The 22,381-nt window shown below is 32.2% G+C and overlaps 1 protein-coding gene across 5 annotated transcripts in view; it reads right to left on the bottom strand.

The window, feature by feature from the left end:
* The window catches only part of ZDHHC17 (zDHHC palmitoyltransferase 17), an 84,555-nt gene that overhangs the window by 9,105 nt on the left and 53,069 nt on the right, over positions 1-22,381 (bottom strand). For all 5 annotated transcript variants that reach the window (XM_081060784.1, XM_081060785.1, XM_081060787.1 and 2 more), the window contains 6 exons: positions 21,703-21,828; positions 13,062-13,204; positions 11,604-11,704; positions 4,232-4,356; positions 3,158-3,220; positions 363-456 (listed from right to left, as the gene is read on the bottom strand). In XM_081060784.1, coding sequence (XP_080916910.1) covers positions 363-456; positions 3,158-3,220; positions 4,232-4,356; positions 11,604-11,704; positions 13,062-13,204; positions 21,703-21,828 — 652 coding nt within the window. The remainder of the gene's footprint in view (positions 1-362; positions 457-3,157; positions 3,221-4,231; positions 4,357-11,603; positions 11,705-13,061; positions 13,205-21,702; positions 21,829-22,381) is intronic.

Genomic DNA, 22,381 nt, shown 5'->3' with positions numbered 1-22,381 from the left:
AACTGTCATTCCTCTCTGACTCTGTACATAAAATTCTTTCAAGTATTTTTTACTCTCTCTAGTTTAACTAAAAAGCAATACTATCTGCCTCCTTATCAATTTCACTATTATCCAGTAAAGAAAATAGGAAAGAGTAGGTATGAGAAATGATATCAATCTTTTCTAAACACTGATTTTGTACGTTTTTCCACTCTTACTCGACTGAGTTGCTGTTTGTCAACAGGACGATAATTATGGGAATGGAGAGGGTGTGGTAGGTTACAAGAATGAATTTTCTACTCTCTGCTTTAATACTGTACTTTATTAATTACCTAGAATCAGTTAAGTGAACAATATATTTAGAAATTACTAATAAAACTTACCTACACAGTTACCCACCCACGGGCAATGATGATCAAACTTCGCTATACAGCGGTTGCACACACCACAATGTTTGGACCTCACTGGTTTCCGTATCTGTTAATAGGTATGTAAAAGATTATGAAAGGCACTATACCTAAGAGAGGAAAGCTGAACAATTATTTTCTCAAAATACAATTATGAAAAAAATAAATCTATATTTTTTGGAAAGATTTATACCAAGGTTTCCAAAGGGGAAAAAAAAACAAACAAAAATCACTATTGTTTTATTGAACGAAATTTCAACTGCAACAACAAAGAAGAAAAGGATAAGGTTACTCTACTCTAGAATATAAGCTCTTAAGAATGGAGTAGAACTGCATTTGGCAATTTGCAAAATGATTAAGAATCAAATTTGCTGTTTCAATGAATGGTACTATATTTAATTCACATCCCTCAAATTTCTGAATAATAAAAACATCAGTCTCTGGGCTTCTAAATGAAAATTTATTGTGATTAACGGTCATGATATTAATTGTTCTTTAATAAAATGAAACTGTTCCTTACTAAAAGGAAGGTGAAGTCAGAAGTGAACAAAAAAAGGCTTTTAAAATTCAAAATCATTTAATATATGAGCCTTCCCAAAGTGACACATCCAGCATAACGTTGACACACATTTTTCTTTTTCAGTGCCTCTTGTGAACTCAGATTAAGTAAAGCATGTACCCCGCTGAAATGCATGGCCATTCAGAAAGTACAATATGCTTAGGAAATTTAGGTAGTCCCTATTTCTTGCAAAAAAAACCAAAAACCCAAAACATGAAATACATTATCGAGCTCCTGACAAGCAATAAATAATTCATGTTTATGATGTCTTAATATTTTAAGTGTTGTGAAACATATTTACTTTACATTACTCTAAATCAACAAGTAAATACAAGAACTCATTAGTGATCTTCGAAGAACTGGTAGGTCCCAATGTTGGATGCACAAGCGCTAGAATTATTAATCGAGGCCAGAAACGAAATTTATAATACCCTTCATCGGTGTTTCCACAAAAGCACTGCCATCTCTCTAATAGTTTGCATAAGGTTATACACTATTTTGTAGTAGTAAGAAAAAGTCACAGGTGGACTATGTAGTTCTCACATGTACTAAAATGATCTGTGGACTGAAGAAAAGGGTAAGTTATTCTTCACCACAGATATGAGACTATATCTACTTAGGAGAAAAAAAGCAGCCGGGTGTATCAAACAAATTCTATGCCCACTTCTATGCCCTCAGCTACATGCCCCCTTTGGGAATTCACTTGTCAGTGAATTCTGAACTAAAGACTGACACAAGACTCCTGTATATAAGTCTCCTCAGTTCACTTACAGAGTAATTAACTTTTAGGAAATTCTGATCTCCACGTGTCTTCTTAGGGACTTGTCTATTTATCAAAACGAAGAATATCCATATGATGACAAATATTTCTGTCTATTTGAATCATTTTATAATAGGATATGTTCTTTACAACACTAAATTATCCAGAAGTACACAGCTTACAATAACATAGCAATAACATAAAATGTTTACATATGATGACAAAAATAGTCTTGTTCTTGCCATTAAGTATTTACTTAACAATGAAACTGTATTGGGTGACTATAAAGAATTTGTCATATGACAAATACATCAGCAATGCATTCTTTACTTTAAGGTACAGAATAATATTTCCACAGAATACCAGAGTATAAAAACATTCTAAATGTTAAGAATGCCAATCATGTAAAGGATGCATTGTAAAGCATAGAAACAAAAACCTTTTTAAAGAATACTTAAAAATACAAAAGAATTTAGTCAGCACACTAAAGTTGCTACCAAAAGTAAAGCAGTATATATTTTGAGTATTCAAAATCATGACTGTTTACTTAAATGTTAAGTGAAACAAAGAATCTGTAACACTGGAGCTCAGTTTCAAAAACTCATTCTATAACCCTAAACATAGTTATTTTATTACTCAAATGTTAAGACACTAGTTCAGTTGAAATGTATTAACAAAGGTATAAAAGAGCATTTAGTTTCAAGTATGATTTGAGGATATTTCAATTTCCATCTATTAAAAACATGGTGTAACCACTGTGGTAGTTTATACATTTTTCACAAGAATTAATTATAAAAATTAAGCAGAAAATAATGAAAACACTAAACAGTATTATTCTATAGAAATTCGATGTCATAAAATCATAAAACGTCACTATTACTATACCTAATTCCTTAAATAAATGCTATTTTATTTCATATATATCTTTATCTATGATCTGGTTGAAGATAATATCAATGATGAAATGGTGTTCAAACTTGCATAAACACTCTTAATACGGATTGGATCAGTTTAGAGGCCACGTTGTCTTAAAAGTTGTGTAATGAATTTTCCCACTATGACCTTAAAGTATAATAAATTTTCTTAAAATGCAATTAGAAAAATTATTATTAGGGAATCATACTAAACCTTTGATTTTAAACACTTTATTACTTAGTTTTTTTTATTTGTTGAATTACATTTTAAGAGAGAAAGAGTAAGAATAAATACAAATGAATGGCATCTTCTGAATCAGAACTGTAGTCAAGTTCTACCATGGCGGGGGGGAATAAGTCCATTGGGAAGGAGACACTGTTTTACCATCTTTCCTCCTGGACCATGGTCTATCCCTTTTTTGGCGGGCATGGAATATGCTCAGCAAAAGAAACCATTCTCCTTGTTCCCCACACCCTCTGTGCTATGCCACTGCTAGGGGAAGAGGAGAGAGGGAAGAATAAAGAAAAAAAATACTACCAAACAGGTACTGCAGAATATACTGAGGTCCAGACTTCCTGTCTCTGCAAGTTCAACTATTGTCTGTGAATTAAAAAAATATATATATTTTATTCAAAATTGAACAATGTTCACCTATTATTGTGTCGTCAATATCAATCAATAAACACGATGTTCATCTTTAATTAACCAATGTTTTCAGCTCAAATAAAATTTGTTCATTTACTTCTGCTACCTCATTACAGTATGAATATAGGAATTTTATTTCTTGGATATATGAAAAGGCAACCCTAAACTTAGTTACGGAAATATTCCTGAGAATAAAACTAAGTTACCTACTCTAGGCACTGAATAGGTTTTGATAATTAAGACGAAAATAAAACTAAGTCCAATAAGGAACTGAATCTTCAGAACTGGATTATGACTAAGAAAACCTGGCAAACCAATTAGCAGAAATGTCTGAAGAATACTGTAACATAAGAGCAACAATCTCTATGTAGCCTAGAAAAGGAGGATTAGACCATAAGAACATGCCAGTTGTGTTAGTCAACTGTAGACAGAAATAATTCACCAGGATTTGTTTTGCTTTCAGAAACTGGATAAAATAGCTCTTAAAATAATCTAACTGCCTCTAGTCCAATTCTCTACTGACTTGACATCTTTGGATTATAAATTTGGTGTCCTATGTACCTGTGTTATAGGTGAGGGATGCCCTGGATCATATATACAAATATTTCAGTTACTGGAGCAATATATCTGCACTATTAACCAATTTACTGGCCTTCCAATTCACACGATCATTCAACAAACATTTACTAAATGTATATTATTTGCTGAGTGTTTACAGAGATGTTTCAAACACTGGATTCATCCCATAAAGCGATCACACAGCCTTATAAATAAGAGAAACATAAAACTAAAATGCCATGGAAGTGTAAGGACAGGCATCACAAAAGCACCAAGTGCAAGTACCAACTATACATAATCTGCTTGGTTGGAAACTTCTTTAAATTCTTCCTTTGTATTCTAATATCTGCTATAAATACTGGTAGTTTGGCAGTGAAACATATGACTAGTTAGATTGTATCTTGCTACCTTTTTCTTTTGTTCTTCTGTAGCTTTAATTATCCCTGGATCTGATTTCCAAGATTTCCCAAAATTGTAGAAAAGTGCAACACTATTGGCAAGGAATGGAAGATGGATAAATAAAAAGTTGAGATGTGCCTAAAGTTAAGGAATCTAAAGAAGCAATGATAAATGTACTCTTATAGGTAAACTTACAATTCATAAACTGTTACCACAGGAAAAAATAAAAAACACCCACCTACCAATCAAAAACTACAAGTTGGTTTATTTATTAAATCAAAATGGATTGCATCTACTATACAAGCTGGTTTACTATTACATTGAACTAGATTACATCTACTACATAGGCTGGTTTGTTTATTACATCAAAATAGATAAGCTGATCTATTACATCAAAATAGATACATTTTTTCATTATGTTCGTAACTAAACGTAAAAAGTGAAAATGATTTCTTTATAAACTTTAAATCATGTAGGCTTATCTCATTTTTTAAAAGTCAGTGAATACATTAAAAATTCATGGAATACATCATTTAAAAATGAGCACTATTTCTTTTGACAAAAATGAAGGGACTGCTCATGTTCAAAGTTATTAGCATATTACTTTATTTACTTGCATTAAAATCTTTATATATCTACCAAACATTTCAGATATGAAACCCATATATTAATATTCAAAAGATTGCTTTTAAATTCTTTCCATTGCCTTTTTTGAACATGTTCAAGTTGACCTTAATTTTAGAAGATGTTTATAAAGTTGCTTAAAACAGAAGTAGTCTCTACGTTCATATTTTTCTATCTAACAAAAATAGATGAAATGTACTAGGCATTTATAAATACAAGTGTAGAATCAGAGAATATTTTAAATAACCCTAGGAAAAATAAGGCATGTTGCTAGAACAGTACATTTATGAGACACAATATCTAGAATACTTAGAATTCATTTTCAAGATTTTATGTAGGTACAAGTATCATAAAATAATTTTCTAAGAATTTTAGACATTATCATATATACACAGTTTAGATTTCTTATGAAGCACAGAAAAAGAACAGCTTCTGAAATAAAATGATCCTCTATTTGTTTGGTAAATACCAAAACACTAACTACTTAAAATACAGGAGAAAAAAGGAAGAAGAAAAAGAGTAATTAATCACCTGCATATGTACAAAAGTGATCTTTCTCCATCCCCTATCTCTCTCAACTTTCACCATCCTTATTTCAGAAAATGCACTGGTACTGATTGCAGAGAGTAAATAGGAAGTCAAATTTCCAGCTGTTCCAATAGCTAAAAATATTTTGAGACTAAAATTGGAATAAATGTGTGTGCAAAGAATGCTGAACCCTGGCATTTTTCAGGCGCAGTCCCTTTACTTATTACACACTTTCAAAAAGTTGCTAACATGAGAATAAATAGGTCAGGTTCTTCTAGTCTGGATGAAATTTGCAGGGGACTAACTACTAGCTCAATAAATAACTACAAATTTAAAAGGGATATTCAAGAATTAAATATCAAAAAATGAACTTCAAGAATTTCTTTGCTTGTTCTTTTAAAGGTAAAGAGATTAGATATCTTCAAATGATGGTTTGAACTTATTACAGCTTTAGCAATAGGTCAGACCAGCTAATTTTTAAAATTTAACTGAATCAGGCACTCTATAAATGACATGGTTATTTTTCGTAAAGGTTTAAAACAACCCTTATTCCGAAAACACTAAGAAGTATAAAGACAAAAACAATAATCCCACAACCCAGAGATAACTTTTTTTTTGGGGGGGGGGCACTGCGCATTTTTTATCAAAATTGGGATGACAGTGTATTTAATAACATTAATAAAATAAATAATATATTAATTATCAACTATGTGCCATTTAAGCTGCACAGGAGCTTTATGATAAATCCTGCTATCCCCATTTTACACATGATTAAACTGAGGCAGAGGTTAATTTGGTAGTCCAAGGTTACATTGTAATTAGAGGTAGAGCAAGTATTAAAACCCAGGTTCTTAATATCTACACTATTCTGACTCCCCAGTGCTCAGCAGAATGTCCTTAAATATTATGGAAACAATATCTTTAGGTCTGAACATTTTTAAGGCTTGATATTTATTTTATATTGTCAGATTATTTCCAGAAAGATAAACCAATGTATAACCCCACTAGGAACACATTATTTCTTGATTACTACATTTGCATTAGCACTAAGTGAAAAAAAAAAGTGTTGCCATTTTAGAAGTAAAAGTGTTATTTTATTGTCTTAATTTACATTTATGCTTAAACAGCCTTCCAATCAGAGATAAAACAAAATATTTATCATGAATATTTTCATTTAAATATTTACAAAATCTTTTTTACATTTAACTTTAATCTACTTGAATATTATTCTGATGCCTACTGTTAATTGCAGGTCTAACTTACCATAATACCCAACAAAATGAACCAAAAAAAGCAAATCAAATCCACCAGCTGCCCCACAAAATACCAGAACTCTAGAAAGGGGACAAGCCACATTATACCATAAATTTGAAACTAGACTTCAAGGACAGAAGATTCTAGTGAGGCAGGCTGCCCGGGGAAGTTCTTAATCCCATCTTCACCTGTAATTAAGTAGCATGAAAAATGTAGACAAGACAAACAGAATTTTCAACTGCCCCCATGCCAAATTCCTATGTTGTAGCCCTAACCTCTAATGTGACTATATCTGGAAATATTGTCTTCAGGAGGTTATTACTGTTAAATGAGGTCCTAAAGGTGAGACCCTAATATGACAGAACTGAGGCCATAAAAGAGGAAGAGAGAGAGAGAGAGAGAGAGAGAGAGAGAGAGAGAGAGAGAGAGAGAGAGAGATCTGTTTTGTTTTCTTCCTGCCATGTGAGGATGTAGAAGGTGGCAGTTGTGGGTAAACCAGGAATACAAAGGTCGATACTGCAACTGAGTGAGGCTAGGGTGTGTTGGGGCAATGACTTCTCTATAAGCAAAAAGGAAGAGACCAACCCCTCCTATCACATCATTCATTATACAAAGTAGTTAAATACACACAAGAACTTAAATTTAAAAAATCTTCAATGACTTCAGACAAACTTTTGCACATGTTCACAAAAAAAAGATATACAAGAACATCTGCAGCAATATTGTTGGAATTCACAGAAGTTGGTGATTAGATACCTGAAGGTATAGGTATTAAAAAACTTAGAGGATATTAGAAGGAAACTAGCCTAGATAAACAGAAAACTGAAGAAATCTTAAGGGTAAATTATAGGAAAAAATGCTTAAAAGGAAAATGCATAGAAGAAAATAGCAAAAATGATAATTCTGCACTCTCCTCATTTTTACATGTGTAATCATCCCAGGCTCTAGAAGTTCTTCATATCTAGGTTTACTTTAAAAACTTAACTGAACTTAAAACCTGACTGAAAAATTTTTACACACAAAATTTCCAATAACGTATATCAATATTTCAAAAGTGGTGCCAACCACAATTGGCTGTACTGGCTATGATAGTGAATTTTAGAGCTGATTATTGTAAAAGCAGCATGGTCAAGGAACAAAATTTTAAATAAATAAAGGGACAAGAAACAAAAATAAAATCACTCATGAATCAACACCCAAAGGCAACCACTGCTAAAATTACATATACTCTTCCAATTCATAACCCTTGTATATTTTAAAATTAGAATCACTCTGTAAATACAATTTAGTGATTTTTCACTTATTATATCCTAAGTATCAGCTCATATCATTAAGTCTTTGCACTTTAAGTCAAAAGCACTTTAATGGCTATTTTATCCCATACAATATGTAGTGTAACTGATAAAAGCATTCCTGTATTCAGGTTGGATATTTAGGGTGTGTCCATTTTTCCCTACTATAATAGTACTATAATATAATAAACATCCTAGTAAATAAATCTTTGATCTTAATGATCTCTGATCACTTACTTAATGAATAATTAAGAGATCAAAGGGTATTTTTAAAGCTTTTTCTAGAGGATGCCAAACTGCTTTACAGGAAAAGTCCATTAACTTAAAATTATGTTCAGAGTATGACATAAGGATACTGGAAGATACACTATATCAGGTCAAACTCTTGACAATCACCTACCTATGTGACTTTGAGCAAGACGCACAACTTACCTGAATCTTAGTTTTTCCATCAGTTAGAAAACAGTATTACAATTGTGCAATGTATTTTTATAATCTCAAAGAATTGTTCTGAGAACCATGTAAACTACATCAAAGAGCTTTAAACCAAAAAGCACTGAATAAATGTAAGGTGCACAATAGGGTGATAATTATTTAATGAATAGTAAAAAAGAATAAGAACTTATTTATTAGAATAGTTTACATAAAATTCATTATCACCATAAAAACACTTAAGTTGTGTATCATATTATGAAAGACAATATAAAGGTGACCGTCACGCCTACTCACCACAAATCTACTTGCAGCCCCCCCGTCAATACTCGGTGTCTGTGCGGCTGTTTGTAGGTGTGCACACGATGGCACATACTAACACGTGTCCGCCTACGCACACGGGCCCAGCCGAGTGGGACAAAGTGACACTGCCTTCCTGTTTCACTTCTCAGACTCTAAACAAGTGTCCTGGCATGGTCTATTTAATGCCGTACTTTTGTATTTTTGTGCTTTTTGTTGGTGATTTTGCCTGTTAAAATGGCCTCCAAGTGTAGTGCTGAAGTGCCAGGTAATGTTCCTAAGTGCAAGGCTGTGAAGGGCCTTACAGAGAAAACACGTGTGTGAGATATGCTTTGTTCAGGCCTGGGTTAGAGTGCTGTTGGCTACGAGTTCAAGGTTAATGAATCAACAATAATTAAATGTGGTGTTTAAACAAAAACACGTGTAAAACAAGATTATGTACTGATCAGTTTGGGGGTAAACAGTTACAGGAACCTAGCCTTCTTCTTCTTGTAGGAGCAACAGAGACTTTACAGGACAACTACCATGAATCATGAGAACTGACTAGCTCTATTTTTAAAACTAGTCTAATCAGCTTTAGTGACGATATACGTAGTCATTAGTTCCGTGAGGAAAGTGGTAGAAACAACAGCAGGGAGACTGAGGTCAGCAAGAGGTAGTCCCTGACAGCACTATTCTAGCTCTGTACCTGAATCATTCCCTTGTATCATGAACCTCATGGCTCTTTCCTGTCTCACATCCTTTATGTGTCCTTCATGAATTAATCTGGACTCTTTACTGTTCCCTTCCTAAAGGTTTCTTGAGTATCTCTCTCTGGCCTCAGAAATATAATACTGAAAAATAAAAAATGTAGCTCGAAAATCATATTGGACCTAGAGATATGGTTTTTCGATAACACAGAGAAGTGTAAAAAGATTTTTTTCATAATCGGAACTTAAAGTTATTTGTGATTTCATTCCACATTCCGTGAGTATCATACGCATATACACAAACATTCAAATATGTAAATACACATTTAAAAGCCCATTGGGACACACACTTAGATTTTGAAAGTCATATATAAATAATAACAGGTATTTATTTAGTACTTTTTACATGTCAGGTATGTCTTAAATTATATCAATCTTTTCAAGAATTCTCACAGACAATACTATGATCATCTGTCCTTTACAGACGAGTATAAAGCTTAGTATCCTCATACTACAATTTTTATTTGCAAAATTAACATGTCTGATTTATTCAGTGTATTTAAAAATTAATTATATACCAATCTATTTTAAAGACAGAATTATTCAAACAGGACAGTTAAACACACTTGATAGCTCTGGCTGTTCCTTTGAAAGCTACTACGTCTCACAGTCTCAACACCCCAGCTCTGGAAACTTGCACAGTTTTTTTTTTTTTTAACTATATCCAAAAAAAGAAAAGAAAAAATAAATTCAAATTATACTATATAAAACTGTCTGGCACAAAGTTTTCATTATTTGGTAAGGGATTTACTAGTCTTCCTGCTTTTTTCTACTTACATGCATAACAGATTAAGAGTTCAGCAACAGTCTAAAATTATTTTGAGATGAGAATCTAAATTATTTTCTTGAACAAAATTTACTGTCCAATTTAGGAAATAAAGTTAGAAAATATGCCTGGAATAATAAAGTCATCTCAAAGGTCAGTGTTTTTTTATAAATTTAAAATAGATGAGGTAATAAAAACAAGCAAATCTGTTTTACTAAATGTCCCAATAAGACAATTCTAATGTGTAATCTTTGAAGAACAATTTTTATGTCAAAGTATAAATACAAGGTCAGAATAAGCTAGTGAAAACTGTCACATGGAAAAATTCCAGTAGATACTTACACTAAGGAAGTATTTAAAAAGTACTATACTTTCTGCAAGTAATCACATATGCTATAAAAATATAAGAACTACAAGTATAGCTACAATTGTGCCTGATTCTCAAAAATAAGCATATTTTGTTTTCCAACTAAAATACAAGACAACTTAAAAAGAATACAGTATTATAACATGTAAGACTGTGAAGTGAAACCAAGTAACAATTAAAATCATTCAGGATAGTTACAAGTCATGGAAAACTGAACTCATTTAAAACTTATCTTATATACTTTATGGTAATGTTTTGAAAATGATTTATTAACAGACACTTATGAAACATGTGCCTTTATTATAATAAATCAGACTATCTTACTGACTGAGCTTCTCTATGTAAAAATATTAAAAGTTGACATTGGCCTTACTTCTTTGATACATACACATGCACACACACTTTTACAATTTGAAATTATGCTACTTTTAAAAGCATACTACACATTGAAATAATTTGCTTAAGTTAGCAAATATTTGAAGATGCGGTACTATATGCTTTTTATGAAGCAAAAGAGAAAATTGACTGTTACCTACCATAGCAAAATGAGTTGTAAAATTAAGAAAATATTTAGAGGAAATAGTTTGATACTAAAACATAAAAATCACAGTTTAGAAGGAAAATTTAGGATATGTGTTGTAAACTCAGACAAGTAGTTATTTCAATCCCAACTTTACCAGATTAGCTGTGTCACCGTTGGGAAAGGATAAAAGCCTAACCTATTTAAGCCTAAATTTTCTCATCTTCAAAATGGAGATAACAATACTAACATATAAATGTGTATTAAATCAGTACAAAATATTTAAGGAAACACCCTTTAAACACTCAATAAATGGCAGCAATTATTACTATTTATGTTGTTAATTAAAAGCAGCTTTCAAAAGCAACCTAGTCAATATAAAATATTTTTAAAACAGTACTTCATTAGTTCATACTTATTTTTCTAGAAATACTGTTCTACTGTAGCTAATCATGAATAGTTCAGTCCTAACGTTAAATTATTATTAAACATTTGTTTAAATAACAAACAAAAATTGCTTTAGATACGACCTTTATAACCAAAGGATATCATTCCAAAACCAGAAGAACCACGTCACATACATCCAGAATTTGGTTGCCAAATATATTCCAAGGGGCAATGCACTATGCATTGAATGATCAAAAAAGGATCTGTAAAAACACAAGTTTTACAAAATCTGAACTCTATTATTTCACTGTAAAGGTGAATATTGACATATTTAAATGAAAATTACACACATTTTGTATAGTAAACTCTGGTTTAAACAAATCCAGAAATCTGGATGCTTAAATACCAAGACTGTTTTCATAGTAATCAATAATAAATGAGTTTACAGCTGAATGACTCAGTAAGGTTTTGAAGGTCCTTTTAATTCACCAAAAGTTAAAATCACATTCCACTAAGTTTTCAATTTCAAAATTTCAGTGTACTCCTATGCTCTTAAATCAAAAATTCAACTTTAGTATAATAACTCTATCATTCAGCATATTATATTCTCCGATGATGTATTATAGTTTTGACAAATAAGTACAAAATAATCCTCAAGTTTTTCTCTGTTTCATCATTGCTCCTTACCTACACATTCCTGTTAAGCTTTTGGTACATCTGTTCAATTGTTACTTCAGTAAAATTGAAAATCATTATTTACAGTATTTAGAATTCAGGAAAATATTAATAAATATTATCAAACAGAAGCAGGATAAATCATCCATGTAAACTAACCAGAAATTCTTGGTGAATTCCTATCTGTAATAGCCCTCAAAGCTCCCAGAAATACTAAAATGGGATTAATTCCCTAGAACTAAACCCCTTCCGGAGAGTTAACACATTAGTGTATTACTAGTCATTCTCATCTCTGTGCAAATTATTTTCAAAACACTTTTTTTGAAATTCGGGTAAAGACCAAGTACTAAAGGAGTAGAAGTTAGGTGGGAAGTTCTGGATGTAAGACACCCGACTAGGTTTGCTGGATGGGCAACTTTAGGGCAATGGAACAGAAGAAAAAGGAATGGTCACAATGTTTAAGGAAAAAAGAGGGAGGAGAAAATTTTTTTTAAAAATAAATAAACTGAACCTCCTTTATATGCTTAGACTTTACCTTGCTATTAAAATCAAATCTCTTTCTGTATACTGCCTATGAACAAAGAAAATGTAATTTCTATGGAAAAGTAAGCTCCAGCACAATTTCCTAGAAATAATAAGCAACACATATATTACAGTTAGAGCTCAACAAACTCAAGTCCACTTTTATTGAAATATTCTAAAACTGTGTTTTTGCCTTAAAAATTAGATGATAGACTGTCACTGAAAGCACCTTTACAATCAGTTTAACAGTGTTAAAATTTTAAAATATTTCACATATAAATGTGCCAAAATTACTTAACATTAAGATTAAACATGTTACATAAAGGCATTGTTCTAAACATACGAAACATTAATTTTATAAAGCAGGATCCAAATTACATTCTTTCATGTTCAGTTAAAAATACAGTTAAAAACAATACTTACTTTGAAAGAAATTGTACTGTAGCCCAAACACCACCATACATTAGCCCTTTAATGAGCCAAGAATCAATATTTAGGTCTGCTATAAACCCAACCAGCCAAATAACTAGGAAAGGCGTTCCTAGCATTACTTTCTGTCGAAATTCCTGTACAGATAAAAAACAATTAGTAAGTTTTGCTTGTTTCAAATAACCTAACGTGAACCATTTTCAAGTTACCTTTGTGAAAACATGCAATGGAGAATGAAATTTATTCATTCAAATATGCTTACTATATGCAGGTATTATTCAAGATGCTGACCTCTGTCTTCTAGAGACAGGTAATAAATAAATTAATAATGTTAAAGTACTTGGTTAAAATTGTGGAAAGTGAGAACAGAAATTATAGAACTGGGTCTACATAGTCACCTTATAGAAGAGGGCAGTGCCACCGGGTAACACACGGACAGGCTAGAAAATAGTGTATGATGAATACCATCCCATTTTACCAGGGACATTGGTAACTAGAGGTAAGGACAACCAGAACGACTGATGGTCTAAGAACTCTATCAGATAAGGAAACTGAGGATGCTTAGCCTGAAGAAGACATTTTGAATGACACGTATAAACAGTACATCAAAACCATAAAATGAGAGAGAGAATAAAATCAATCTATGGGGTACCACACTTCATAGAATGGAGAGTATGTGCCTTTTAACGCATATCAAAGCAGAGCACTTAAAACTCCAGAGGTAGTTCCATTTCATTTTTATACTGGTATGGTTGTTAGGAAGTCCATGCTTCTAAGTACTGAAACCCTATCTGCTTTCTTACAACATCTACCACAACTGTATTTTCAGAGCAACACAAAGTACTCATAAATCTATGCTTCTTCCATATAACAGTCCTTCACAAACTTATAAGCAGTTATCAAGTTTCTTGAGTTATCTTACGTAACAAAACTATATAAGATATTCCAGCTGTGATTTAACAAAGCTCAGAGTGTAAATAAATATCACTTTTCTCCTTGAATACTTACCTTTCTGAAAGCTAAGGTTATATTACACTCTTTTTGTTAGCACCCCTTTTATACTGTGAAATAAATACTTTTTCATATAAATGGCCATGTCTTTCTCAATTCAATCATTGTAATTCATTTTCTGAACTAAATGTGTAATTTTAACTTACACTAATAATTAAACTTATCAACTTCAGAGTTTAATTTTATGTTGTAGTAAAATAACTAATCCTTCCAATTTGTTTTTGCATTTCTAGTACATGTGAATTTTATATCAAGACGTAAGAGAAAATTTGTAACTGGGAGGAAAAAGTGTATGGGTAAGGGTGGGTGTTGGCAGGAGAGAGGGTGGACATGTGTTATTTGAAAAAGAATTTTCTAAATTATCTGTAATTGAGCTTCTTTTTAGTCAAGATACTTGTTTCCCTCAGCAATAACCACATTTTCCCACTATTAAAAAGATACAATTTACATATAGTAAAATTCACCATTCTTTGTGTATAGTTCTCTGAGTTTTGATTAACAGCCACAGTTAGATAACTACCACAGAAATCAAGACAGAACAGTTCTATCAAGCCCTGAAATAACCCTGTGCCCTCAGTCCCAGCCCCTGGCAAACACTTATCTGGTTTCTGTCCCTATACTTTTGCCTTTATAGGAATGTCATATAAATGGAATGATTCTGAATGCAGTCTTCTATGTCTGGCTTCTTTCACACAGAGAGCCATTTGATGTTCAGTCGTGTTGCTGTGTGTATCAGTAGTTCGTTCCTTTTTAATGCTGAGTAGTATTCCATTATAAGATGCATTACAGTTTTTTATATCCATTCCCCAGCTGAGGGATTTAGGGTTGTTTACAGTTTCTGATGATTGTGAACAGAGCCACTATAAACATTTACAATACAGTTTTTTGCATAACATACGTTCATTTCATTTGTATAAATACCTATGTGTGGGATTTCTAGGTTTTTTTCAAACTGTCACTGAAAATACATATTGTAATATTATAAAGGTCTAATTGTGATGCACTGCTTTTGTAGATACGAGAAATCTATTTTCTCTTCTATTTTATGATGGAAATGTTCAAATATATAGTACATTTGAAAGAATTTTATATTGAATACTTGTATATCCACCACCTACCTTCTACAGTTCAGTATCTATTTTTTAATTAAACTTTTTGTTTTGAAACAACTGTAGATTCACATGCATTTGTAAATAACACAGAAAGCTCCCAAGTTCCCTTGAACCAGGTTCTCCCAATGACTAACATCTTGCAAAACAGTATACAATACCACCACCAGGATACTGACAGGATACAGCTAAGATCCAGAGAGTTTCCACGACTACAGGAGTCCTCATGTAGTCCTTTTATAGCAACTGGCCTCCTATCCTACCCTCACCCCCATATTCACTTCTGGCACCCACTCATCTGTTCTACATTACTGGAATTCTGTCATTTTAAGAATCTTACATAAATGGAATTATACAGTATGTAACTTTATAGGATTGGGTTTTTCACTCAAAATTCTCTGGAGAGTCCTCTAGGTTATTACACGTACCATTAGTTTATTTGTTTTTATTGCTGAGGAATATGCCATGGCAAGAATGTACCAGTTTGTTTAACCATTTACCCACTGCAGGACTTTTGGGGTTGTTTGAAGTTTGGGGCTATTATGAATAAAACTGCTATAAACATTCACATACAGATTTTTGTGCGAATCTAAGTTTCTCATTTCTCTGGGATAAATGCCTAAGAGTACAGTTTCTGGGTTGTATACTAATTACATGTTAAGTGTGTGTGTGTGTGTGTGTGTGTGTGTGTGTTTTAAACTGCCTAACTGTTCTCTAGGGTGCTGTATTACCATGTTTTTCCGAAAATAAGACCTAGCCAGACAATCAGCTCTAATGCGTCTTTTGGGGCAAAAATTAATATAATAGCCGGTCTTATTTTACTATAAGACTGGGTATAATATAACATAATATAATATTTATAATACCGGGACTTATATTAATGCTCCAAAAGATGCATTAGAGCTGATTGTCCAGCTAGGTCTTATTTTCAGGGAAACATGGTAGTTTACATTCCCCACCAACAACATGTGAGGAATCCAGTCTCTGCATCCTCACCCAAGTTTTCACAACTTTTTAGTTATTCTGATAGGTGCATGAAAATAAGTCACCATGGTTTTAATTTGCATTTCTCTAATGACTAAATCTTTTCATATGCTTATCTGCCATTTTTGTATCTTCTTCAGTAAAATATCTCTTCATGCCTTTAGCCCATTTTCTAATTGGATTGTTTGATTTTTCACTTTTGAGTTTTGAAAGGTCTTTATATATTTTGAAAACTAGTCCTTTATTCGATAATGTGGCAAATACTTTCTCTTAGTCTGTAGATTGTCTTTTCTTCCTAACTGGGTCTTTCATAAACCAAAGTTTTTAATTTTGATGAGTACAATTGATCAATTTTACTTCCGCGGATCATGCTTTTTGTGTCAAGTCTAACACTTTGCCTAGACCTAGATTCTGATGATTTTCTGTTTTTTTTTCTGAAACTTTTATTGTTTTATGTTTTACATTTAAGTCTGTGAAGCATTTTGAGTTTTTTTAATACGATGTGAGATTTGAGCATGGTTTTATTTTTTTGCCTATGCGTGTTCAAATGCTCCAGCATCATTTGTTGAAAAGGCTATCTTTCCTCAATTGAATTGCTTCTGCACTTCTGTCACGTCAGTGGACATATCTCTGCAGTTCTATTTTTGGGCTCTCTAGACTGTTCATTGATCTGTGAGTTTATTCTTCCAGCAATATCACATAGTCTTGATTACTATAGCTAAATAACAGGTCTTGAAATTATATAGAGTGATTTTTTTTCTTCAAAAGTGTTTCAGCTATTCTAGGTTACTGCCTTTCCACATAAATTTCAGAACCTTGGTTATATAAACAAAACATTTGCTGGAATTTTTATTTAATTGTATCAAATCTGTGTATCAATTTTGGGACAACTGACATTTACTATGTTGAGTCTTCCAATTCATGAACACAGTATGTCTCTCCACTTATATACATCATATTTGATTTCTTTCACTAACATTTTAAAAATTTCAAAATACAAGTACTTTACATATTTGGTTAAATGTACACCCAAGTTTTTAAATTTTTTATTTTTAGCAATTATAAGTAGTATTTTTTAAAATTTTGGTGCCCACATGTTTATTGCAAGTATATAGAAATAAAATAGATTATTATATATTTATCTTATATCCTATGACTTAGCTGAATTCATTTATTAGTTCTAAGAGTTTACTTTACAGATTCCTTGAGATTTTCTATATAGACAATTATGTCAACCAAAAATAGGGAAATTTTTTATTTTTTTCCTTTCTGACTACATGCCTTTTAATTTCCTTTTCTTTATTTCACTAGCTAGAACTTCCAGCATTATGTTGAATAAGGGCAGTACGAGGGATATCCTTGCCTTTTTCTTGATCTTAGGGGGAAAGTATTCAGTCTTCCACCATTAAAAATGTTAAAGGTTTTATACATGCTCTTTATAAAGTTCAGGAAATTCTCCTCCATTCCTATTTTTCTAAGTTTTATCATAAATGGACTTTGATCTGTATCAAACGCTTGATTGATATAATTATGAGATTTTTCTTTTTTGTTAGTATGATAACTTATGTTAAATAATTTTTTAATATTAAGTGGGCCTTGCATACTTGGAATAAACCCTATTTGGTCATGGTGCAAAATTCCTCTTATATATGCTGACTTCTATTTGTTACTATTTTGTTAAGGATTTTGGAGTCTATATTCATGAGGGATGTTAGTCTATGGCTTTCTTTTTCGTACTGTCTGCCTGGTTTTGGTATCAGGGAAACATACTGTTTCCTTTCTGTTTCTTACCCATATATGCAACTTGACATTCTTGTATGTGAAGTGAGTAGCTTATAGATAGCATATAATGAGGTCATACTTTATAATCCACACTGCCAATATGTCTTTTAATTGGTATATTTAGACCACTTAAATATATTGTAATTATTGTTATGTTAGGGTTCGAGTTTATAATTTTATGTTTTGTTTTCTGTTTGTTCTCTGTTTTCGTTTCTGTTTTCATTTTCCTGCCTTCCTGTGGGTTACTAGAAAGCTTTTTATAGTTCTACTTTCATTTATCTACAGTTATTTTTGAATATATCTCTTTGTATAGGTTTTGTAGAGGTTACTCTAAATATTACATTATATAAACATAACTTATCACAATGTACTGGTGTCTTCATTTACCAATTCTAGTGAAGTGTGAAAAACTTACCTCCCTTTATGTCCCTCTACACTCCCTATTTATGTTATAAATTGTCTCAAATATAGTCTCTACATACATTTAGAGCCACATCAGATAGTATTATAATTTTTGCTTCAACTGTCAAGAAAAATTTGGAAGACATATGAAAAGGAAAATCTACTGTATTTACTCATAATTTTGCTTACCATGATTTTATGTTCCAAGATTCTTTCTTTTACCATTTCTTTTCTGTTTAGAGAACTTCGTTTAGCCACTGTTTTAAGATAGGTCTGCTAGTGACAAATTTTCTTAGTTCTCCTGTGTCTGAGAATGTGTTGATTTATCCTTCATTCCTGAAAGATGTTTTACTAGGTATGGGATTCTGGGTTGACAGTTCTTTCCATTCAGCTCTTGGAAAATGTGCCAGTTCCTTCTGGGCTCTTTGGTTTCTCGTGAGAAATCCATTGTTATTTGAATTGTTTTACCCCCGTTAGTAAGCGGATTTCAAGATTTTTATTTTTTCTAAAAGTTTGACTATGAGGTGTTTGGTGAGGATTGCTTTTAGTTTATTCTGTTCAGGGTCCATTCTACTTCTAATCTGTAGTTTCATCTTCTTCCAAATTTGGGGATTTTTTTGGCCATTGTATCTTTGAGTTCTTTTTCAGCCTCACTCGCTTTCTCTTCTTCTGGGACTCCAATTATATTAATGATAGACATTCTTTTATAACCATAGGTCCCTGAGGTTATAGGTCCCTCTGTTCATTTTTTTTCCAGATTATTTCCTTTTGTTGTTCAAAATGGGTAATTTTTATTGTTCCATCTCCAAGGTCATTGATTCTTTCCTGTGTCCTCTCTATTATGCTGTTGAGCCCATTCAATGAGATTTTTATTTTAGTTACTATAATTTTCAGTTTCAAAATTTCCTTTTGGTTCTTTTTTTATATTCTATTTCTATAGTCCTATTTCTTTGCTGAGACTCTATTTTTCACTCAGAATTACTCGGTGAAGACTTTTTATGACAGCTGCTTTATAATATTTTCCCAGATAATTCTAACATCTCTGCTATATTGTTGGCATCTATTGATTCTCTTTTCATTGTTTCAGATCTTCTTGGTTCTTTGAATCATGAGTGATTTTTATTTGAAACCTGGATGTTTGAGATATTGTGAGACACAGGATCTTATTTAAACCTTTTCTTTTAGACAGATTCCTCTTATGTAGATTGGCAGGGGGAAGGGAGTAAGACATCTTCTCATTACTACCACGTGGGGTGAAGTCCAGGATTCCAACTTAGGATCCACTAACACCTGAAGATGGGGTTCCTCATTACTATTGCGCAAAGGTGGGACTTCCACTACAACTCTGATACCTCCCTGGCTCAGGGGGATTAGGAGTGCCTCCTTACTGTTTTCTGTGGTCTCCACTGATACAGCAGGAGATGGAATCTCATTAACAGCCAATGGAGATGAAAGTCCCAACTCTACTAGGCCTTCTCTGACACCACACCTGGGAGAAGGTGAAACTCCTCATAAGGGTAGAAGTCTAGGCTGGTGTGAATCAGAGTGGGGATGCAGTTTTTTCTACAGTTTTTGGCTATAGCAGAATGTTATTTTCTAAAAGTTTCTATTTTGCTAAGCTGCCTTTTTTGTGGTCCTTTGGCTAGAGAGCAGGCTTTTGTTGCGGACTTTTTCTTTCTGCACCCATTTCTGATTCTGGGTTGTTGGCTTTGTCAGCTCCTCTTCTGGGATATACAAGGCAAAAAAAAAAAAAAAAAAAAAAAAAAAGAAGAAGAAGAAAACACAGGAAACTCAACACCATGTCATTCTTTGGGTCCTGAGCTCCCTAGCCATTCTGCTGCCTTCTTCTCTCCATCTTCCAGAGTCTTCTTACATTTGTTTTGTATGTAATGTCCAGGTTTTTTAGTTGTACTTAGCGGGGAGGAATAAGGAAAAATACATCCACTCTATCTTCCCAGATTTATTTTCAGATAATCAATAAGGAAGATACGTGAGATTTCCACTGTTAACAAAAGGGATCGTGGGTTTTTAAATGTGGAGAAATACTAATTTAGAGATTTCCATCTCACTTCTTATTAAGCAAGTAACACTTATTTAACCATAAATCTGCCTGTCTAAAATTTTCTCACCTTAAAAATCCAAGATCTTTTAACACAGTTTTCTGAAATCAAGATTCCCCCCATATCTAATTGTCTTATTAGCACTGTCCAAATTTTGTCTTATTAGCACTGTCCAAATTTTTTTTTTTCCTTTTGGGATGACTTGTTTATAGCAAATACTATTGAGTCCTAGATGCCACTGTTTTGTTTTGTTTTAAATCTAGAACATACTTCACAGACTAGCAAATCAAGTCACGATCACGATTTAAATTTTTCCAATGTGAGATGGAAAGAGAAAAACAGTCTACGTAATTATAAATACTTGATTTCACAAAGCCCCCAACCATCATATATTTTTATCTACTAACAAAAAAACAGAACAAAACAAAAAACACAACACTTGACTTCTGAACTGATCACAATATACAAATGTTAATAAAACTGTTCTAAACTTTTTAATGAAGCTCTTTTGAAAGCCAGTCATATCCAAACACATAAACCTGTTATGTAGTTCATTATTGCTACCAGAAAATAACTTTATATGTTAATGAACATCTAGAATTTACAAAATCATTTTTATCTGACAATGTATTTTTTAAAAACTTTAGAATATTTACACTAAACAAAATGAAAGCATAAAGATTATGGGACTTTTATTATGAGCCTAATTAGTATGAGAGATTAGCCATTTTTCACTCCGTGGAGCAAAACTGCTCTAAATCCTGGAGGATAGAGCACATCAAGGTAAATAAGTAATAAACCATTTTTATACCATATATGTTTCCTCTCTGAAAAGAGTTACAACATATCACAAAAGAATGGAAAGCTTAAATTAATTAGAACTAGAGTTGTGAGTAGTTTTAAAAGATATGTATTAGGACTAAGATTTTTCACAATTGATTACCATATTAACAAATGCACTTAAACAGGAAAAAATTTTATTTTCTATTACTTATCAAAGGCCAGCTGAACCAATGAACTAACATGTATGTTAGCAGACTATGGAGATTTAAACAATTTCACATATACCCTTCTTAATTATCAGATAACACAAATAGACCATTGACCAAATACGCAGGGCCCCAAGAAACTTTGCTATCTACCTTCATTTTATCCTGGATGAAATATATTTTAAAAATGACACTGGTCAATGCCAAAATTATAGGCTGTAAATACTCACAAGAAAGTATGCTTACGAATCTTACTTTAAAAGATTATGTACTTGAAAATCTTCAGTCATGAATTTACCTTATCAGCTTTCAGCTTTCTAAGGAAAGATGGATTATCATATCCCTTTGCTTGCCTTGCCTCTTGCAAATGGTTGATCATCCACACATTTTTTCTCTGCTTTGCTAAATCAAGTGCCGACTCACCCTGATGATATGTAAACAGAAGAAATTCACATTAAAAATAAAATAAAAAGAATATTTTAGTTACTAACTTTTAAAGCATGTCCATAAAAATAAATTGACTGCACTATCAGTTCATTAATACTGTGTTTATGCTGGGCAAAGTCAATTACTAAAATAATCTAAATCAGGACATGTTATTTATTATGGTTTTCCATTCAAGGTACAATCAGAAAATGTATTTACTCATATAGATTATATTTTTGCTTGCATTTTGACTTACATTAGAGTAAATCAAAAAGTAGGTATTTTAGCACCTGCTGGATCAGAGGCTATCATGAAGTTTATTAGTTATTTCATATTATATATAAGGGTTTCATTAGTAATAGTTATGGCTACATAATGCCCACCTATAATACCAATTATCAGAAATCTTTCAGTTTAATTTCAGCGATGGCGAAAGTCTGAATTAGAGAATAGAAAAGGAAAAATAAAAGTCAATTTCTACTTCTACTGGCATTTTTGATCACCTTAAATTCATTCACCCATCCAGAAATTTCCGAAAAGAATAAGAGTAG

This window comes from Rhinolophus hipposideros (genome assembly GCF_964194185.1).
Source record: "Rhinolophus hipposideros genome assembly, chromosome: 9".
Taxonomy (NCBI): Eukaryota; Metazoa; Chordata; class Mammalia; order Chiroptera; family Rhinolophidae; genus Rhinolophus; species Rhinolophus hipposideros.
Note: the sequence above shows the minus strand (reverse complement) of the source record. Positions and strands in the feature narration are given on the sequence as shown.